The 20,086-nt window shown below is 59.3% G+C and overlaps 1 protein-coding gene across 7 annotated transcripts; it reads right to left on the reverse strand.

Annotated features, from left to right (window-relative positions):
* Window positions 1–698: 698 nt before the first annotated feature.
* Window positions 699–19,849, reverse strand: DRC3 (dynein regulatory complex subunit 3). Of its 7 annotated transcripts, none has more exons than XM_032498997.1 (14): window positions 19,514–19,847; window positions 19,086–19,172; window positions 16,346–16,507; window positions 14,184–14,300; window positions 11,751–12,040; window positions 8,819–8,965; window positions 8,360–8,479; window positions 7,840–7,908; window positions 6,881–7,057; window positions 5,959–6,090; window positions 4,288–4,358; window positions 3,024–3,147; window positions 1,098–1,229; window positions 699–908 (listed from the first exon to the last, which is right to left on the reverse strand). In XM_032498997.1, exons 3-14 carry the CDS (start codon window positions 16,500–16,502, stop codon window positions 795–797), a joined length of 1,650 nt encoding a protein of 549 aa, XP_032354888.1. In that variant the 5' UTR covers window positions 16,503–16,507; window positions 19,086–19,172; window positions 19,514–19,847; the 3' UTR covers window positions 699–794. The 7 variants fall into 7 exon arrangements, 6 of the variants coding, with proteins under 6 accessions (XP_032354888.1, XP_032354887.1, XP_032354889.1 ...); XM_032498996.1 differs by having other exon boundaries at window positions 6,881–7,055; window positions 7,840–7,952; window positions 19,514–19,846; XM_032498998.1 differs by having other exon boundaries at window positions 6,881–7,055; window positions 7,840–7,952; window positions 11,751–11,917; window positions 19,514–19,843.
* Between the last annotated feature and the right edge of the window lie 237 nt (window positions 19,850–20,086).

The following is a 20,086-nucleotide window of genomic DNA, read 5'->3' on the forward strand; positions in this document are numbered from 1 at the left end:
CTTTTCCCATTGCATCTGGGCTTCCCAAGGCCACACAGCCGGCCTCTGGGCAGGTCCTGGTGTCCCCGGCGTGGCGGGGCCCTCCTACCAGGGAAATGGTGGCCCTCGGCCCTGAGGCTTTTTATTTCCTGGTTTTTAATCAGTCTTTTCAAAGTGAGTCATTTTTGGTCCAAGCTGTTTGTATTTTTTTGCTGTTTCAGGAAAAAAGGATTTACTCTTGAAAATAGAAAATATTTGTTGTTCCTGGGTTAAAAGCCTGAGTAAGGCCACCTGATGTGCACTCTTCCTGCTCAGGGAGCCACTTACTTGCAGGGCTCCAGGTGGCAGGCAGGCTCTCCTGGTGCCTGGGCCCAGGGTGGAGCGGGAGGGGTCTGTGAGTTTCAGGCGCCCAGGCTCGCAGGCCCCCCCATCCTTGCCCAGCACCCCTCTCCCCACCCTCTGACTGTGCTCAGAGGAGGTACCGTCACGTCCCCACTTCACGGATGATGGATGACACCTGGCTGTGCTCTCCAAAGGGTCTCGCATCCCTGCGGCTTCCACCTGGGTGGGCTGACTGGGACAGGGGCTGAGTGCACGTCATTCTGCCCCCCAGCAGCCAGCGGCCTCCTGCCCTGGGTGCGGCAGGATGGCTGGGAGCCTGGCCCTGGGACATCGCTCTGAGCTGGCACCAGCTGCCCAAACGTGGACATGAATGCCGGTTACTTTTTTAAAGAAGAAGAAAGGTGACCCAATCCTTTATTTCTCTGTGCATCTGCACGTCCCCTCTTGTGGGGAAGGCTGGCATGGCCGCAGCACTAGTCCAGGATGTCACCACACTCCAGGCTGTCCAGCTCACCCTGCACGTGGTCCCCGTACTGGTTAATCTCCTTTACGCGCCTGCGATTCCTTGTCATCTCGTCCTTGTGAATCTGAGGGGAGAGACCACGGCCCGGCACCCATCAGGCAGAGGACTCAAGAACCTCTTACTGAGTCCGTCTAGGGAGAAGCAGTTCCTGAAATGGCCCTGTCCGTCTGTCTGTCCCTCTCTCCCAGCCTCCGGGCTGGTGTCGGCAGCCGTGCCCTCCCCTCCGTCCTGCTGAGGAAGTGCGCTCGCTCACCTTGTCCACCAGGTGTGTGCACCAAGAGTTGACCCGGGTCACCAGCTCGTCCTCCCGGTTGTCGATCTTCAGCAGGTGCATGTCGTGGGATGCCCCGACCGCATTAACAATCGTGTCTTTGTCGACAAAGAGCTGGGAGTGGGAAGGAGCCCGTGAGGACTAGGGCCCTGCCCTGAGCACAGAGGCAGGCCGTGAACCAGTCGCTGCCTCACGGCCCATCAGCTTGTCTTTGGGACCACACACCCCAGCGTGGCAGAGGCCAGCGGCCACTGGGCAGTCCTCGAGTCTGGGAGCGAGCTTTCCAGGGAGGAGGCAGATGGCTGCTCTGGGTGTCCTGACCGTGGTTCTCAGGTCCGACCTACCTGAGATCTGCCCGTCGGGTGGGAAGCCCGGGGCTCGGGCTGCTCTGGGGACAGAAGGCCCCACAAACCGATGGGTCCCTCCACTGCCCCTCATGTAGACCTAGGGGGACCAGGGCTCCCCGTGGGCCCCTGCCCCCTTGTTCGCACCTGGTTCCCTGCTGTGTACAGTGATGTGCGAGGCAACCCCCACCAGGTTCCAGGTGTTCACGCCTGAGTCAGGTGTCACCAAGGACCCGAGGGTGTTGTCGAGAGGGTGTGGGTGGGTTTGTCTGTCCTCAGGAGTGGTTACCTAATCGTCTCCAAAGTATGGCCTGTGGAATCTTGAGATGTTAGTATCTCTGCGAAAAGTATTCTTCAGTCAAGTGCATTTGGGGGAAACTGCAAGTGAGGGCTGTTCAGAGCGGTGTCGTCAGCGTGACTTGTTACGACGTGCTTGTCGATAACAGAAGCAGAAACCAGGGGCCCTAGTCCCTCATCTGAACACCTGTCCTGCTCTAGGCTGCCGTGTTCAAGCTCCACCACTGAGACGCTCGCTGGGTGTCAGTGGGCTGGTGACTCTCATCTCTGTGCCTCAGTTTCCTCTTCTGTGAAAGGGAGCCTCAGTGGCGCCTGTCTTACTGTGTCGGTGTGAACAGTCCTATGAGCAAATCAACATAAACACGACAGCCTGGACTGTGATGGGGAGACGGTGGGTGTTCCGGAAGGTGATGAGGGAAGGCTCCCCAAAGAGCTGACGTTTGAGCTGAGGTCTAATGATGAGGAGCTAGGCCTGGCGGAAGGGCGTGTCTGCGCCCAGAACAGCGCTGAGAGGAGCAAACAAGGGTGGCGGGCACCACTGTCTGGGACCACGGTGACGAATTACTCCAGGAGCCCTGGGAAGCCACCAGGGTGTGTTGTGCAAAGCTTGGGATGCAGTTTGGGCTTTCAAAGTGTCTGACCTCGTGGAGGAGGGCAGGAAGGCCAGTGGGCCCGCAAAAGGTGCTGGGAGCTTGACTTGGTGGGACGTGGAGGTGGAGGGAGGTGAGAACGGGGTAGTGTATGGTGAAGGAAGGAGAGCAGGCACCCTTCCCAGAGACACAGCACACCTGCTGCTGGCCCCCAGCGTGGGAGACCCCGAGCCCCACAAGCGAGCGAGCAGACGTGGGCGGAGCTGACTGCGACCACAGCCATTCATCACTGGGGGGGTGGTCAGAGACCCCAGCAGTGCTGCTCGCCAGCCAGACTCGGGGGCTGAGATGGCCTTCGGGGAAGCCTCAGGCCTTAACCTCTATTTGTAGTGGTCTCTCTTAGGAAGTGCCGGAAGCCCCACAGAAGTGAGCTTTTGGAAGCCAGCCTGTGGGTAAGTTGAAAGCACTCGGTTATCACAGCTCCCTAGCTGGGCCCCCTAGTGCCCACAGATGCCTCATTTGTTAGCTTCCTTCACCCGCCGACCGCCCTGCAAAGGGGGTTACTGTCCCTTCGCAGATGAGGAAACCTGAGGCTGGAGGGGGATGCGTCTCCCCGCCCTGCCCCGCCACGGCCACGCCCACCAGGACACAACCCCGCCCACGCCAGTCGCGCTCACCGCGCGCACGTCGTCTGGCAGGTCCTCGTCCAGCTCACCCTTGACTATCTTCTCCAAGATGTTGATGGCGATCTCCAGGAGCTTCTCGTGGTGGTGGTTCTCTAGGTCCCGGCACTGAGCCATTGTGCGGCGTGAGTTAAGCCGTGACCAGGGTCGAGCGAGCAGGCTGGGCTCCCCTCCCCTGTGCTGGGCGGAGCCCGAGGGCCCCCGGGCATCCTCTCTTCACCGCCACACCTGCCTCACACCCCTCGGGGTCCCTCCTCGCCGCCGTATCTCCCCTCCAGCCCTTTCTGCGCGCTCCCCGCCCTCTGTTGTGACCCAAAGACCCCCTCTTAAAACCACCGCTCCCCATTCTCTGGGCCTGGATGTCCTCCCACGTTCCCAGCCGGTCCCTCTGGCCCACCCCCAGGTCCTCACCTAGTGGACCTTCCTCAGGTAGCTGCCTCCATACCTCTGTGTCCCTGTGGGACTCTGCGCCCAGGAGGGCAGGACTGGGGTGACTTCTAGGGTGAACTTTAGGGCCCTGACTTCCCGTGGCAGAAGGTTGGTCACGCCCCAAATGTCGGCCTCTAACCTGACCATCGACCTCGTTATAAATGATTTGTCAGTGTCTTCAGCACCAAGGCCGGCCCTCCCCCAGGGCATGTGCACCTGCAGCACAGGGGCCGGGGGGAGTCTGGGGTCTGGTCTTCTGGTGAGGTCAGGCATTTGGGAACAAACATGCCAGAACTTCTGCTGCGAACAGTGGCCCACAGAGCCACTCTAGTAACTAGTTAGAGTCCACTCTAACCAGGCGCTGTTGTGCTGAGGGTCAGGAAGCTATCCTTGAACTTTCCAACTGGTTGTCAAACCTCCATCCTCTGAAGGTGGGCTATTTCCTTGGTGAAAACCTGGAGGTTTCTTCTTCAAAGGTAGAGATTCCCTCTAAAGAGGATCCTGCTAATCTCCTCTTGGTACAGATATAGATCTTCCGTAAATCAAACGGGGCACAGGCACTTCTGGTAAAAAGCGAGGTCTGGTGATGAAATGCCGATTTGTTGCTGTCTCTGCCAGCACGTCTGGGGCACTGGCAGGCTCGACACCCCACCGTGGCCACCAGGAAGGCGCATCCTGCTTAGCCGGTGCAGGTGCACTCCCCTCTGGGCCTTTTGTTACACGTGCAGGTGCCTCCCCCAGCCTACTGGAGGCCGGGGACACTGGCCAGGCCAGGAGAGCCCCCTGGGCCCACAGCACCTCCCCAGGAGGGTCACCGAGGAAAGGATATAGGCTTTGGACATTTTCAATAAAGAGTTCCACCAGATCGACAATGTTCCTTTCAAACATGTTTATAGTCTCCTGGAAACAATAAAGAACACAGCTGTCATGTATATTCAGACACGAACTCCATTGACCTAGCGCCAAAGCAGAAGCTGCTCCTTACAACTTAGCGGGCACCTCCTCTGACTGCAGACCTTAAGGGTAAAGACACCCCCCCGACCATACCAGGTGCACGCTGTGTCCTGACCGCTCTCCACAGCCGTTACTCTCCAGCCATTGTGCCTCGCTCAGCACCCTGGAGGTTTAGTGCAGTGCCTTCTCCAGGCCTTTGCACGCACTGCTGTCTCTGCAGGAACACCTGTCTTGGTCGTCCCCACACAACACGCACACAGAGCTTCCCCTTCCTCTGGGCTTCTCAGTGGCATCTGCCTCCCTCACCTCCAGAGAAACAGGAGGGAGTTGCTAAGAGCTAGGCTGCCTGCCAGCTCCACCACCGTGTGAACTCTGGGAATGTTGGCTAACTTCCTGGGGCCTTGATGTCTTCATCTATAAAATGGGTTTCCTTTGCACAGTTCATGTCTCAGGAGGTTGCAGTGAAGCATAAATGGGGTCTTCACCCAAAATGCTTGGCAAGGTGCCTGGTGGAGAGGAAACTCTTGGTAATGCTGGCTGTTCCCCTAGACGCACGTGTGGCTGCCAGCAGGGCTCCCGCCTCCCTCCTCGAGGGCACCCCTGCACTGCGGCATCCCAGCGCTCAGCCGGGCTCCCCTACGCCATGGTGGTGGCTGCCACCTGGTGAGCCTGCAGGATGGTCAGGCCCTGACCCACCGCAGACTACAGGGCTCAGACCGTCCATGAGTCAGGGCCGTCTGAAGGCGAGCCAGTCTTACATTTTTCTCAACACTCTTGTAATGAATAAATATAGGATTGCTAAAAATAATGTAGTAGCTTTTTGGCTGCTGGTAATACAAGTATGGCTGGCTGTGCATCCTGGGGAATTTTGATGTTGAAAAGGAGCTCTCCCTGCTCGACTGGGAGCCGCTGCTGCCTGAGCCTCCCGGCGCCCTGTGGCAGCCTTCTGCAGAGCCGGAGCCTCCCTGGCGGGGCGAGCATCTGGCCTGTGATGTGGCTGACATGTCGTTGACACAGGAGCCACTGATGAGGTGCTGCCTCTGGGCCCAGCCGCCGCAGCGCGGGGAGGGTCAGGTCATCACCACGCTGCAGACTTGAGCCACCAGCCAGGCTGGCCGCCCGGGGCTTCAGGCAGCAGTCTTGGGCTCCTGTGCTCAGTCGCGGGCTTCCTGTGCTCAGCGTGGGGAGCCTTGGTTTCATCCCTGACTGGGGTCCAGAGCTGGGTCCGCTGGTTTTCGAGCACCTGCACAGCACCTTGGGTCTAATTAAAAAAAAGCCTCTTCTAGCTGAAGGTCTGGGCTCTTCCCCAATGGGGAGAACATTCCAGAGACATGAGCTCACCTCTCCTGCTGCACAAGGACCACTTGTGATATCAGTGACTGGAAAGCATTGGAAGCAAACCCCAGACTGATGAGCAGGGACGCTATAGCCCGGCCCGGGAGCCACACGACGTTTCCAGCAGGGAGCGCCCGGGAAGGCCGCAGCTGGCGCGCGGGTTCCTGCAAATGAGCCTCCACGTTGCACCGGTGCCCGGGGACCCGCTCACCTCCAGCTGCTCCACCAGCTGCATCTCCAGCGTCATGAGCGCATTGGAGAGCTCAGCGATGTCCTCTCTCTGATCTGCTATCTTTGTCTCAATGTCGGTCAGCTCGGACTCACCACGGATGGTACTTAAACTCTGGGGACAAAAGCTGTGTTTTAGGAATCCACACCTAAGAATAACTATAATTACTGTAGTGACAGGTGGCAATGTGGTTTTGTGGGTAAGAACTTGGATGCTGGAGTTGGGCTGCCCAAGTTCCAGTGTCAGCTCTGCCCCCTCCATGCCTGTAGGCCGTCGGAGCAGACGCCCTGCTCGCTGGTGCATCAGCACGATGTCTTACTGGGCCTGGAGAGGAGTGATGGCTTCAGAGTCAGCGGGACCTGAACTGGGGTCTGTCTGAGTCACTGTGTGACCTTGAGTGAGCCTCTTCCATTCTCTAAACTCCTGTTTCCTCAGGTGCAGGGGCAGAGAGCCTGCCTGGGCTTCACAAAGCCTGGGATTAGGTGGTGTCTGCGAGGTCCAGGCTCACAGTGGGACTGGCGACTCGGAAGGCTCTGATTGGAGGCCCGGAGCAGACACACAGGGGAGAGGCCCACACAGCACCCCGGGGGGTGAGCAGATGTAGGTCCCTCTGGGATGAGTGGGTGCCCATGGGCTGGAAAGCACGTGGGTCCGAGCCCGGCCCCCAGGACCAGCCACTCACTAACGAGGGGCCTGGGGACTTGGCCACCAGACACAGTGTCAACAGAGTGACCCAGCATGGCTGGGTGGTACCGGCGGGAGCCCAAGCTTGGCTCTGCGCTGAGCACGTGACCTCTGTAAGTGGGGACTGTGCCCCTGGGTCTCGGGTCCCCAAGGTGCAGGGGCCAGGCCGATGGCAGGTGGGTGTCTGCGGCAGGAGGCGGGGGATGGGGGGGAAGCCTACCAGCAAGTGCTTCTCCTCGAACTCGGCAGTCCTGTGTCTGCCCTGTGCCTGGTTCTCCTGGACGGCCTCTTGGACACGCTCGTTGAAGGTGTCGAGCTCCGCTTTCCGCTTCTCCTGCTGCTTCAGGCCGTACTCGAAGATGTTCAGGCAGATGATGACGAACTTGTCCTTGTAGGTGTGTGGCTGTCAAGGAAGCTCGCAGCTGCTGGGGGCAGGAGACAGGTAGGCTGGTGGGGGGTGCAGACGAGGGTGGAGGTAGCTCCTGGGTTGGGATTTGGAGAATAACGCGGTGGGGCAACCTCAGGCTGAGGGGTTCAGGACCCGGAGCTGCCTTGAGGGAGGAGGCAACGGAGCAGAGGGGAGACTCGGAGGGACCGGGAGGGGCCGGAAGGGGCCGGAAGCTGGGCAGTGTTTTGTCTCTGGGGCACCTCTGTCCAAGTGACCCAGCTGCGGGTGACAGACAGGCCAGGAGGGCAGCCCCCACCACCGGTATCTCAGGAGCAGTGGTGCTTAGGAGCAGGTTTCTCTCCCCGGCCACTGTGACTTGCTGCCCATCCTGAGTCTGTCCTGGTCCCTCAGCCCGCAGCGTAGCTGCAATCGGTGGCAGGTGCTGGTGGCGTCCTCTGGGAGAGAGGACCAGGTTCTCAGCCCACAGCTCCGAACTGTGGGGCCCTGACAAGCCACCCTCTCCAAGCTGAGTGTCCCCAGCTACAAGACAGGATCCGTCTAGCGGCGGGTTGAGGAAGTTATAAATCCTGGATGCCAAGCGTGCAGCAGGGACTGGTAAATGTGGGGAATGGGGATTACGCCACAGACACCTCCGTCAGTCTCCAGCTCGGCACCCTGGGCCCCGCCGACCAGACACTCGGCGTGTCCCCCGGCAGCTCAGCCCATCACTGCCCCGAGGGTGGGGAACCGGGGCCCAGAGTGGAAGGGCCTCCCCGGGCCTGGAAGGATATGTCTCCATGAGCTCGGCCACGCCGGGCAGGCTCGCCAGCTTGCTGCCCTCCACGTCCTCGGCGTACATGCTGTCGAACAGGAAGGAGCCGTTCAGGTTCTCCACGAAGGCAGCCTGCATCAGAGACACGGGGGCTCCCTGGGCGGGGCCCTGTGCTGGGCACCGGGCTGTGGGCGCCTGGCCCTCGAGGAAGGCTGGGCGGGGAAGGTCCAGAGGCAGAAAACTGAATGGGGCTGGCCCCGTCCGGCTGGAGGGAGGGCCATGGGGAGGCCGTGGCAGACCTCCCAGGGGTCTTAAGGGAAGGGGCTACTCTGATAGATTGCTAGGCGCAGTGTCTCTGCCCCGCGTGCTGGAGGAGCCCGGGGGCAGTCGGGCAGAGGGAGGCGGGGACTGGCTGGCTCCACCAGAGCCAGGTGACGCTGGGCAGCATATTTGCAATCAAAAGACAGCATTGGCCCCATGACCCTGGTGGGGCAGGGAAGGGTGGGGAGCCGGGTCCTCCTGCCAGCGTTCCCCCCAACCTTGTGCTCCTCCAGCTCCTCCCGCCGGGCCTGCTCATCTTCCAGCCGGGCCTGCATCAGGTTCTCCTGGTGCTTCAGCTCATCTGTGCTGTACTGGTGCTTCACCTCCGCCAGCTCCTTCTGTTGGGGGAGCAGGAAGGGCATCATTCCCAGGGGACATGGGGTCCCTCCCAGCCTCGCTGGCCTCGGCCGTGCTGGGCCTTTCCAGCCGCGGATGGGGGGCGGTGTGCGTGGTGCTCAGATTCTGAGTCTAGGGGGACTAGCGAAGGACCAGGGGGAGAGGGGAAGCAACACAGGCGGGCGGGGGATCCTGCAGGAATCGCCCGACAGACGCAGGTCTAGCAGGGGCCGCCCTTGCTCTCTCCCGTGAACGCAGCGCCCTGATCTCTCCCCCTTTCCCTGACACCCGGGGCCTGAAGACTGAGCCGCGGAGCTGGGACACCAGAGGGAGACACTTGCCGTGTGGTCGTCGATGCGCCGGAAGTCCAGGTACACAAGGTCGGGAAGGTAGGCACAAATGAACATCCTGTAATCCTCCGCCGCGGCGATGGGGTTCCCTGCGAGGCTCAGCGTCCGCAGGTCCTTGAACCGCCGCAGGTAGATGATCTGCAGGAGGAGGGGAGAGACACCGCCCGCCTCCTCCAGCCTCCACCAGCGCTGGGTGCAGGGACGGGGGAGGGGGGCTGGGGCCCCGGGCTGGATGGCAGGACCGAGGTCTTGGGTCAGCAGGCCTGGGCTCACACCCTCACTGTGGGCCCCGGGCCAGCCGCCTCCCAGCCGGGAGCCTCAACTTCCCTACCTGTAGAATGAGGCCGAGGGCACTGTGTGTGCAGGGACCATCACTGAGAAGAGGCCCCCAGCCCCTCTGCAGACGGCCCGGCTGTGCTCACCACCACCACTCTCACAGGGGAGGCCTCTTCCAGCTGCAAAGTGCTGTGAGGCCCGAAGCTCTTAGTTACATGGAACCTGATCTAAGTTAGCCTGGACCAGCTGGTGGGAGGTCCACCAGCCGCTGTTTATTCTCCCTTTGCTCTGTTCTTAGCAAAACGGGGCAGGCCAATAAGACCACTAGAGTTTCATTTGACAGCATCTCCTGTGCTACGCAAAAGAGGAGAGAAGAAACCTCACGAGCTGTTCTGGACAATTTCTTTGTCATTTGTTTATTCGTTCAACAAGCATCGTTAGGCACCTGCCAGGCCTCAGACACGTGCTGGACTTTGGGGAAACAAGAGGAAACAAAGCCTTTAGAGCAAGAGCTTACATTCTAAAGGCAGGGAGCCAGACTGTTTTAAAAAGTAAGTAAAATCATTACTGTTCAGCGTAAGTGCTACAAGAACTCAAAGAGGGGGCACGAGAGACAATGACGGGAAGTTTTCAGGTAGGGCTCGGGTCTCTGAGGCCTGAGGGAGCAGCCAAGGAACAGCAGGGGCGAGTGTATTCCCAGAAGCAAAAATAGCACAAGCAAAGGCCCTGAGGCAGGAAAGAGCCCAGCAAGGCCAGGGAGGCTGCAGCTGGTTGGGGAAGGGTGGGGCAAAACAAGACCTAAGACCTCAGAGGCTGCTGCCAAGAGTTTGAGTCTTGTCTGAAGGACTGGAAGTCACTGGGGTTCTCAGTGTACATCGAGTGGGGGTGTCGGGATGTGATTTAAGTTTTAAGAGCTCTTCCAATGAGATTCCATTTTTCATCTTTTAGATCATCAAGGAGAGAAAGGTCTGATGACAAAGGGTGTTGTGGATGGTGAGGGGGACAGGCCTTCTGGTAACTGCTGGTGGGTTTATAAATGGTCCCACTTCTGCAGAGGGCAATTGGCAAGATCTGTCAAAATAACAAGGGCACACGCCCTCAGACCCAGCAGTTCTCTCGGAACGTATCTTACGGATGGGCTTGTCCAGTGCCTGTTAAGGGCATTGTTAAAGCCTGCATGTGCCGGCAAGAGATTGGAAACTACCTCAGCGTCCACCCTCGCAGGGGGCTGGGAAAGTCCCCCCCAGAACGTCAGACATAAGGGGGACTGCCAACTTGGGAGGACCGGGGCCAACCAGAGGCAGGCGCCGAGAGGGCATCTGGTCGCACATGACAATCATGCAAAACATTTAAGCCACGAGATGCCTGGAAAGACACACGTGCAATTGAGAAGCAGCTATGGCCTCTGGAAGGGGACGCAGGGACGAAGGTCGGGAGTGGGGCTCCTCCTTGCGTGCCCTGAGTTCTGCCCAAATGCCTGCTTGTTTTTAGTGCAATAAACAGGTATTAAAGCAAGCTTAGGAAATAAATAAGAAAGTCTGTCATTAGATGTCAGAGACACTGTGCAGATAAGGGCTACCACCAGAGACGCTCAGGCTTGTAGGTTAAGTCAGGGCTCTCTGGGTCAAGTCACCTGATTAGGTGACGAGGTCCAGGGGTCTCAGAGCACTGAGATCTGATCTCAGGACCGCTGGCAGCTTCTTCCTTCCTCTCTCCACCTGTTTCTCCCGTATTCATGGGAGACCACCTGGCACCCAGCAACCCCCGGAAAGGGGGATAGGGATGGGAGAACGGCCAAGGTCAGGGGAGGGGCACCCACAGCAGGGTTGCCTCAGACTCTGAGTGAAGTGCCTTGAAGTGCATCACCTCAGTCAATCCCTGGCAGGTGGGTCACAGCCATTATCTTCATTTTACAGATGAGGAAACTGAGGCCAGCAGGCTCGAGGCTCAGGGTGTGCAGCTTGGGTGTGGCCCCCAAGCCACATGACTGACCCAAGGGGGAAAGGAGCTTGAAAGGTGCTGGAAGCCCCCAGGACTGACCGGCAGCTGGGGGAGCAGGTCCCAGCATGGTCCTGCCCAGGAGCTGTCTGGAAAAGTCACCTCTGACACAGGACCCTTACAGACGCTGCCACACCCCCAGCTCGCTGCTGCAGACCTGTTGTGGGGTGTGCAGGGGAAGCCCGCCTTCACCCAGTGACCAGTGACTTCTGCCCACCCCCAGCACACACACCCCTGGCACCCGGGGTGGCGTCTTGTCTCCTTGCGTCTTGATTAGGGTGTCTGCTGGGCACCCCCGAGGGACCTTCTGTCTCTGTGCCCACTGAGCACAGGCCAGAGGCCTCAGGCCAATAGATCCCCCCTCAGCAAACGTTTGTGGGGCGAGAGAGTGTGGGGCGCAGGGAAGGGGAGACTCCACCGAGGCAGAGGCACACACTGGGACCCACAGATGGGCTCTCATGGGTTAGAATAGTGTCTAAATGTCATCCAACCTGGATTTCCGGCTGCTCCAGGAAAAAGGGAGGGTCTGGAAGCTCAGCCTCGGCCCGCCGGCCACGCCCTCAACCCAGCCCTGTCCGCCGGCCCGGCTCCAGGCCACGCCCGCCCACTGGCCACGCCCACTGGCCACGCCCGCCGGCCCCGCGCTCACGTTCATCAGGTTTCCAATCCGGTTGTTGCCCAGGGACAGAACCTGCAGCTTGACCAGGGCGTCCAGAGAGTCGATCTTGGCGATTCGGTTGTTGAACAGGCTCAGGTCCTCCAGGTTCACCAGCGTGTCCAGCCCCTCTATGGTCTCAATGTTGTTGAAGGACAGGTCTGCGGAAGAGGGCCGTGGGGTCTGGGCCTGGGTTGGGGGTGACCATCCCCCCGCAGCTCCGTGCCCTCGCCAGCTTGGCCGCTCAGCTTCCGGGCCGGGATTCAGGTCTACGCTGCCCTGTTCTGGGGTAGAAACTCACTGGCAGGTCAGAGCAGTGCATCTTGGGGTGGGGGTGACAGTTCCCTTCCAGCTGTGCCACTGCTGGCTTGCCCCCACCCCCACCCAAAACCCCAGCCCCAACCCCAGCTGAGACGTCAGACCTTCTCTAGCTCAAGTCACATCTTTGGGAATAAAACTGCTCTCTCCCCGCTGCAGGTTTGGGGGCTTGGTTGGGGTTGGGGCTGCCACCCTGTCCTGAACACCCGTGGCCCAGAGGCCCAGACTGGGAACTTTTCATGAGTGTTCAGATAAGCTGTCACATTTAAAGGTGATTCAGGAAGTCAGTTTATTCACACCTAAATTTAGCCTCCTTGTCACATCAGGGGATGCTCACCTGCCAACAGTGGGGCCTGACAATTTATTGTCCTTCCCCCATGCCAGGTCCTCCCAGTGCATTTCCTCATTCAATCCTCACAGCACAGGTGTCACCACCTGCACCTTATGGACAAGGAAACGAGGATTCAAAGAGGCCTGGTGGTGTGCCCAAGATCCACAGCATATAAAGAAACTGAGGTTCAGAGGGTGAAGTAACTTGTACAAAACAGGCTGGGACCCGCACCGGAGTCTGCCAACACCACGCCTGCCCCTTCCTTTCCCTCCGCGCAGCCTGGCTGCAATCTTTGCAGGTGTGCTGGGAAAGGCCCCGATCTGTAGTGCTTGCTAAATCCTTTGTTGTAAATACTCCCACTGTGGCCAATTTCAAGCTCCCAATAGGACATCCCTGAATGTAAAGTTGGGACGAGATGTGAGCATTCAGCTTTTGGGGGTCTGTATTAGCTGGCTGCGGCTCACCCTTAGCCCTGGGATGGCTGGCTGCAGGGGGCCACCAGCAGGGCCTGTGTGTGCCGGGGGTGCTGTGCTGAACCATCCAGCACCCTCTCCCTACCCCGACTCCTGCATCCCAGGGACCCCACCCTCCCTGGGTGACTAGTGCCAGAGCTGGACAAAGGTGGGCTGCTGGCTCTCTGAGGGGGTTGCCTGACCTCTTACCAGAACTTTCCCCTTCGGCTCTCCACCCAATGGCACAGGACATTGGGCGTCACAGGGGCACCTCATGGGGACCCGTGGGCCCGGTTTTATGTCTGAGAGACAGCTTGCCTAAAAGCCTGGCATTCAGAAGGGTTGTGGCTTAGGGTCCGGGCTGATCCAGCACCCTCTCCTCTGTCTTCTGTTGATGCAGGTGGGCCAAGCCCAGGACTCAGCCTCAGTGGGTTTCTGGGAGGGGCTGTCCTGGGCAGAGCTGCCAGGAGCCCTGGCTGCGGTCGGCCTCTGCCGCAGGTACACTCAGCTCTGAGGCCCTCAGCCTCTCATCCTCTGGGTCTGTGACGTGGTAGCCTGTGGGGCTGCTGTGGGCTGGCGGCCGTACATCGGAGCTGGGGGTGTTCTGTAAACTGGGAGGCGCACCGATGCCCCAGGCTGCCCGTTAATGGGAAGCAGCCTGGCAGGAGGGACTGAACGTGGGCTTTGGGGTCAGACAGGTATGGGTCTGTCCCAGCCCTGCTGCTTCTGGGTCATGGAGCTCGGGGCGCATGCCCTGGCCTCTCGGAGCCCCCGAGGACTGCTGTGAGGGCTAAATGAGACGAAGTGCTGGGAGCTCCTGGCCCGCTGCCTGCTGTGACCTCAGTGTGCTCCTCTCTACAGTGGGGTTGCTGGGTAGGTCAGGGGACCTCACACAGGAAGCACACAGGCCCAGCTTAGCAGGCAGAGTCGTCAGTGCACACTAGCGCTGAGATGGTTACTGCTGGTGTGATCTGGGGCCCACGGTTATCTGTCAGCCTGAGTCTAGGGTAACCAGGAGCCCAGGCTGCTCCCTTGACCCCCTCCCACGATGGGACATTTGACAGGTGGGAGCAGAATGTTCCGCCTGGGCTGTCCCAGCACAGGCCCAGGCTTTCTGAGAGCAGCTTCCTTGCTCCCAACAGAGGGAGCTCCTGCTGCCAGGGCTAAGCTGAGCCAGAACCTTGCTGGGGGCAGGCTTGGTGGGCATCACCGTGGACTTGGGGGGACGCCGGGGCCTCACCCAGCCAGACCAGGGGAGCGAGGCTCACAGTGGACTAGGGGGACACCGGGGCTCACGGTGGGCTGTGGGGGACGCCAGGGCCTCACCCAGCCAGACCAGGCGAGTGAGCTTCTCCAGGCCCTCGATCTTCTCGATGGTGTTGTTGTCCAGCTGCAGCTTCCGCAAGTTCTCAAACTGCCAGAGGTTGTCTATGCGCAGGATGTCTGAAACAACAGGGCACACGCTGTGCTGCTTCTGGTCAGGGTCAGGGTCGGGATTTCAGCACCAGCGTCTGGGGGCTGGATGACCAATGCTAACCATGTGACAGGCCCCAGAGCTCCCCATGTCCCAGAAGTGTGCGGGGGCCCTGGATGTGTGGGCCAGCACTGCGGAGCTCCGAGTCCCCGTCGGTGCTGCGGTCCCGGTGGCTCATGGGCACACCACAGGGTGCAAGGGACTGGCCGTCTGGTCAGGGATTCACTCAGCTGCCCTCGGAACGCCTGGGCTCAGGACACAGGGCACAGGCAGGGCCCCTCCTTCCTTCCGCAGGGTGACAAATAGAATCAAGGCCTCAGGGCGGCCAGGCAGCTAGTTGAGCAGTTTGGAGGGTGCTTGGCCTCGTGGACAGAAATACTGTGCCCTTTGACCCTGCAGTTTCTCTACTTGGATTCTGTTTGCAAAGACCTGCGGTGTATATACCCAAAGGAACACCTGCAGGCACACGAGGGACAGAAAGACGGGGCCCAGGTGTCTGCACATGGGGAGGGGATAAATTGCTCACATGGCGGAGACAGCTTCCCAGTGTCACCGAGTGCCTGAGGCCACGGCCGCTGAGCCAGGCAGGCAGCCCTGAGCGTGTCCAGTTTTCCTAGAAGCCCCAGAGCTCTGCTGTTCACCTGTCCCTTTTTTCTATATTTGCTTTTGTAATGATATCCAAAACTTATAAAATGAGACTATGCTTATTAAAAGAACTGAAATAATATAAAAGTGAAAGGGGTTAAAAAAATTGCTTTTAACAAGCACACACTCGGGCAGCGTTTTCAGCATTCACTTAGAGTGCCGCTGCCCTCCCCGGGCCGGTGGACAGCGGCTCCGTGACCCAGGGCCCCGGTTGCGGGGCCAGGTGAGATGGCATCTGTCCCCAGCTCGCTGAGCCGGGTTTCCTGGAGTGACACCAGCCACCCCCAACGCCCGTGCTTCAGAGGCCTGGCTGGCTGTTCCCTCTGCCTGGACCGCCTTCCCCGGATCCCCACGTGGCTCCTGTCCTCACCTCCTCCTAGTTTTTGCTCAACTGTCACCTTCTTGGTGGGGCCTCTGACCCCCCAACAAAACACCACACCCCAACTCCCCTTTTCTCCTCTCCTTGCTTATTTTTCTCCAGGGCACACGGGACCTCTTGGACACACTGTATTTTCCTTCTTTATCTTCTGTGTCCCCCTCCCCAGACGGTGAGCGGCACGAGGACAGGTTGTCTTGTTCACAGCTGACGCCCTGGTGCTCAGAACAGCACCTGGCATCACAGTGCCTGAGAAACGGCACCCGAGCGGCAGGTGGGGCCAGGGAAGCAGGGAGCGCCCGGACACCCGCTCTGTGCCCCTTGGCCCTCTCACGCCGAGGGGGCTGAGGCGCAGGGCCCTCCCCACTCTGCAACTCCGGGCCTGCCCTGGGCACCGCCGAGTCCCCAGCTCTGACTTAGGATGTCCTTGCTGTCAACTGGATGACCCGGCAGGCTGACGTGGAGGCCCGGGACAGAGCAGGGACAGGACCTCTGCCCACCTCTCCCGCTTCCTCCTGCGCCCCCTCCTTGAGCAAGCCAGGCCTCTGTTACCTTGTCTCGTCCTCCCACCCAGTGCCCAGAATGGGGCTGCAGCCACCCCGTCTCACAGAAGGGGACTGGGGGGCCCCTGTCCCTGCTGTTTCCAACCCCTTCTCTGAAGCTGCTCCCCAGCATGTCCTCGCCCTGCAGCCTGACCCATGGGACCACCCTCCTAGGTTCCCCCGCTGGGGACCCTGCTCCCAGGAGCCAGGGTGGAGATGTGGTGGAGACAGCGTGGCCTTCGGAGTTCTCCTAGAGTTGGAGTGGGAGAATTTGCCCCTTTCTTGTTCTTACTCGGAGGTGGGGGTGCTGTAGGTGTTCACGTGCTACCAACACTCAGTATCTCGTTTTCAAGCCGTCTGTGCTGGCCCTACACCTTCTAACCCAGGCAGGGCCGAAGGCCACCCCGGACCACCGACCCCACCTGGCGCCCGCCCCGCCCGGAATACACACTCTGGAAGTCCAGCTGCAGCGACAGAACGTCTTTGAAGAGGATGCCCTCCTGCTTGGCCAGCTGCCCGGCCTCGTCCCGTGGGCCCTGCTCCCCCACAGCCAGCTTCAGCATGTCGTCGTCCATCACCCTGGGTTCCATGTCGCACAGCTGGTGCATCCTCCCTGGAAAACACCACGTCTGTCCCTAGGCCGCGTCTCCTGCCTCCTTTGGAGGACGGGTCTCCTGGCGTCTTTGCACGCCATCGTGGGGCGGCATGGCGGCCACAGACACTCTGAAGGCGGCACCCCAACCCTTGGCTGCGGTACTGGGGCTGCTCCAGGGCCCCAGCAGTGTCCCACCTGGTGCCGACCCACAAGAGAGCATCCCCTGGCTCCATAACACAGCTGTGCCCCTGGCCCTGGCGTACACACCCATCTCCTCAGCCTCCAGAGCTCAGCTGTCCTCGCAGCCGTGCCCATCTCGGCCTCTGAATTTCCACGCCTCCCTCTCCCTTGGAGGTTTCTTGACAACAACCCCTAACAATGATCCTTGGCGGCTCCAGCCGGGCCAACCAGCCATGGCGCCCCGTCCCTGAGCACATCACTGCCTGCAGGCAGCCGTGTCTGTGAGCAGCTGTGGTGGGGGATGCTGGTGGATGCTGACTGGAGCTGGTCCTTCCTGGAGCCGCAGGATGAAGGTGCCCTCAGAACCGCTGCTTGAGCCAGGGGCAGGCCAGGCATTCGGTCAAGTGAGAGTGAGAGGGGGTCAAGGCGGACAGACAGAAGCAGATATGGGAATACACATCGAGGAAAAGAGATGAAGGATGGACAGACTGACACAGGTCCCAAATCTCAGGCCCCTGGGACTGTCCTGACTTCGCACATTCAGCCCTGTCTTCCTTAAACTCACCCCACTAGGCGCCTGTTGCCAAGGGATTTGGCTGAGACACTGAGGCAAAGGGGGTGTGTGGAGTGGGTCACTTGTGGGCACAAGAGTCCCAGTCCTGGGGAGCCTGGGCACCCTGACCTGGTTCCATCTTTACCAGCCCCATTAGAGAGAGCACCCGGAAGAGCTGGACCCTGCAGGAGGGTGTGATTTACTGGAAATGCCCCGACTCTGCCTCCCAGACCCTCTACAGACTCAGCCCTTCCTCTGCTGCCCAGCCTGTCCCCACCGCCCTGTGGGTTCACCGACTGCCTTTGTACCCCCCTGTGTCCCCAGCAGCCAGGCCTCTCTGTTCTGCTGGTCCCTGAGGCTAGGCAGCCCCTGAGTTCTGTGTCTTATCCCACTGAGTACTGCTGGAGAGACTCCTGGCATTGGGCTGATGGCGTCCACTGCAAACTGGGTGGGCCTGGCAGCCCTGCCACCTGGTCTCACTGCCCCACTGCCCTCCCCCACCCCCACCCCTTGCAATGCAGCTTATGCAAATGTGAGTATTCTGTTTCCAGAATGTCCCTGATCAACTGCGCCAGTGTCTGTAACTGTGGCGTGTCCTTTCCTCCTGCCCCAGAGGAGGCACAGCCTCCCCTTCCCCCTCCTCCTCCGGCGCCTTCTATCCTGTTCTCTCCAGTCTCTCCACACTAGCTCCATCTCCTTAGGGTGATCAATGCAACTCCCAAAGATGCTTCCAGTCCTCCGCCTACCTCTCTCCATCGCCCCACTCTCTTGAAACAATCTTTTCCTAAGATTTCCCATAACTTGGCAACAATTTGTCTTTGGGGAAATTTCTATGTGCTGTATTTGGCAGATGTTGCCTGAAAGTGTTTGTCCTTTTTTTAAAGAAAAGTGCTGTGCTTTGGGAAATGGTTCTTAATTCTTATTTCAAAGCTTTGGCTGACTTCTTGCCAGTCCCAGTCCACCAAGGCCTGGCCCCTGTGACAGGTCAAGCTTGCTTTCAGTTGGGCCCAACAGTCACGTGGAAGAGCTGTTATGCACACTCTTGGTTAAGCACACTTGGGCAGGGGGCGTGGATTCTGACCATGCATCCTTTGGCAACTAACTTCACCTCTTAGTTCACTGGGGAAGCCTTTGATTTCCCATCTGTGAAAGATGGACAGTTCCTCACCCCTGCATTTGCTTAAGATCTTTTATTTAACTCCCGTATGTGTAATGAGGGGTCACTACAGGCTGGGAATAAAACAGATCTTCTCTCTGTTTCAGACCTGAATCAATCACACAAATCTTTAATTATGAACCATGACAAGTTTATCATGTGAGGAACTGTGACAGTGCACATTAGGGACCCAGCTGAGACCTGGAGGATGAGCCAGAGAGAAGGAAGAGGGTTTGCACACTGAGGGCCCTAGGGACACAGGAGGAGTCGGGTTGCACTGTGGTTGAAGCAATGTGAGGCTGGAGAGGCCTACAGGACTGTTGTTGTTATCCTATGACCCCCTGGGAAGCTCCTGGGGCTTAACAAGGGCAGGGACGTAATCAGACTTCAACATTGAGAAGCTCACTCTGCTGCTGTTCTGAGAAGAGGTGCTAGGGTGGTGGCTCTGAGAGGCCTTGGACTGAACTTATACAAAGGACCAACCGCCTGCAGTTTTCCGATAAGAAAACAGAAGCTAGTCGGAAAGGTCAACTAGCCCAAGGTGACGCATAGAGTCTACCGCAGAAGCAGGATTCGACTCTGCCCAGGCACTGTGGACCATCATTGTTCTTCAAGGCTGTTCAGGGTCAGGGCGAGGCCTGAACACTCCTCCCCTAAGGGGACTTTATCAATAGTTTACCACCCAGCTGGGGTTCCTGTTGACTTGCCTGACAAGAATGCTCCTGTAGAAGGCGGGAAAGCAGCTGGGAGTCAATGGAGTAGTCTCCTCACGGAGAACCAGATCCAGAATTGCCCTGTGAAACAAGAATTTAGGATCAACTGGACCTGAAAAATACAGCCCCTACTGGCCCAGAATTAATAAGAGAAAACCAACCATTGACCGAGTGCTCACTGCGTGCTGGTGCACACGCATTATTGAATTACAGGTCCGCTCTGGAGAAGGCAGCCCTGCTGCCCTAACTTCCCAGACAGGGAAACTGAGCCCCGGAAGGGAGCTGCCGACAAGAGGCGGACATGGACTCGGTGTCCACGCTCCAAGCCAAAACCCTTCACATGGCAACAAGTTAACGACAGCTGAGAGGTCAGACGGAGGGTCAGTGATGCCCTCTTGAAGAGGTATCGGTGGGCCGGGTACCTCTCCTTGTCCGGAGGCGGAGATGGGCTTTCAGAGGTCTCTTGGGGGTCTGCGCCCGGAGTAAAAGCGTCCTCAGCTCCTCTCCCCGCGAGGCCCGAAAGTCGGCACCCGCGTGTGTCCGAGAGGTGGCTGCCAGGGGGCCTGGACGTCCTCCTCCAGGTGGGACAGGCCGGCGGGCTCCTCCGGGAAAAGGTCAGAGCGCCGCCCTCGCTGGTCCTCCTGCAACCTCTGGGCCCCAGGCTCTCAGCGTCTCCAGCACCGTCGGCCGCGGGCTGCTAGCGCTCCGCCCGGTTGCTAGGGGAACCTAGAGCCGCATTCCGTTGCTAAGGGGAAGTCAGCTGGTAGACATCCTGGGTGAAAGTTGACGGCCACGTGATCACATTTCTGGGCGGGGAAAGCCTCCCAGCACCAACCAGCGGAAGAGAAAACAAATGTTTGTCCAATCGGCACTTTGTATGGGTAGGCATCTCACTAGCCCCTCCCCCTCCCCACTACTACTTGAGTGACTGACTCGTCCCTTGTCCAGTGACAGTAAGGACTCGCTCGAGAGACCAATACGTCGATGAATCAAAA

The sequence above is a fragment of the Camelus ferus genome, chromosome 16 (assembly GCF_009834535.1).
Source record: "Camelus ferus isolate YT-003-E chromosome 16, BCGSAC_Cfer_1.0, whole genome shotgun sequence".
NCBI classification, from domain to species: Eukaryota; Metazoa; Chordata; class Mammalia; order Artiodactyla; family Camelidae; genus Camelus; species Camelus ferus.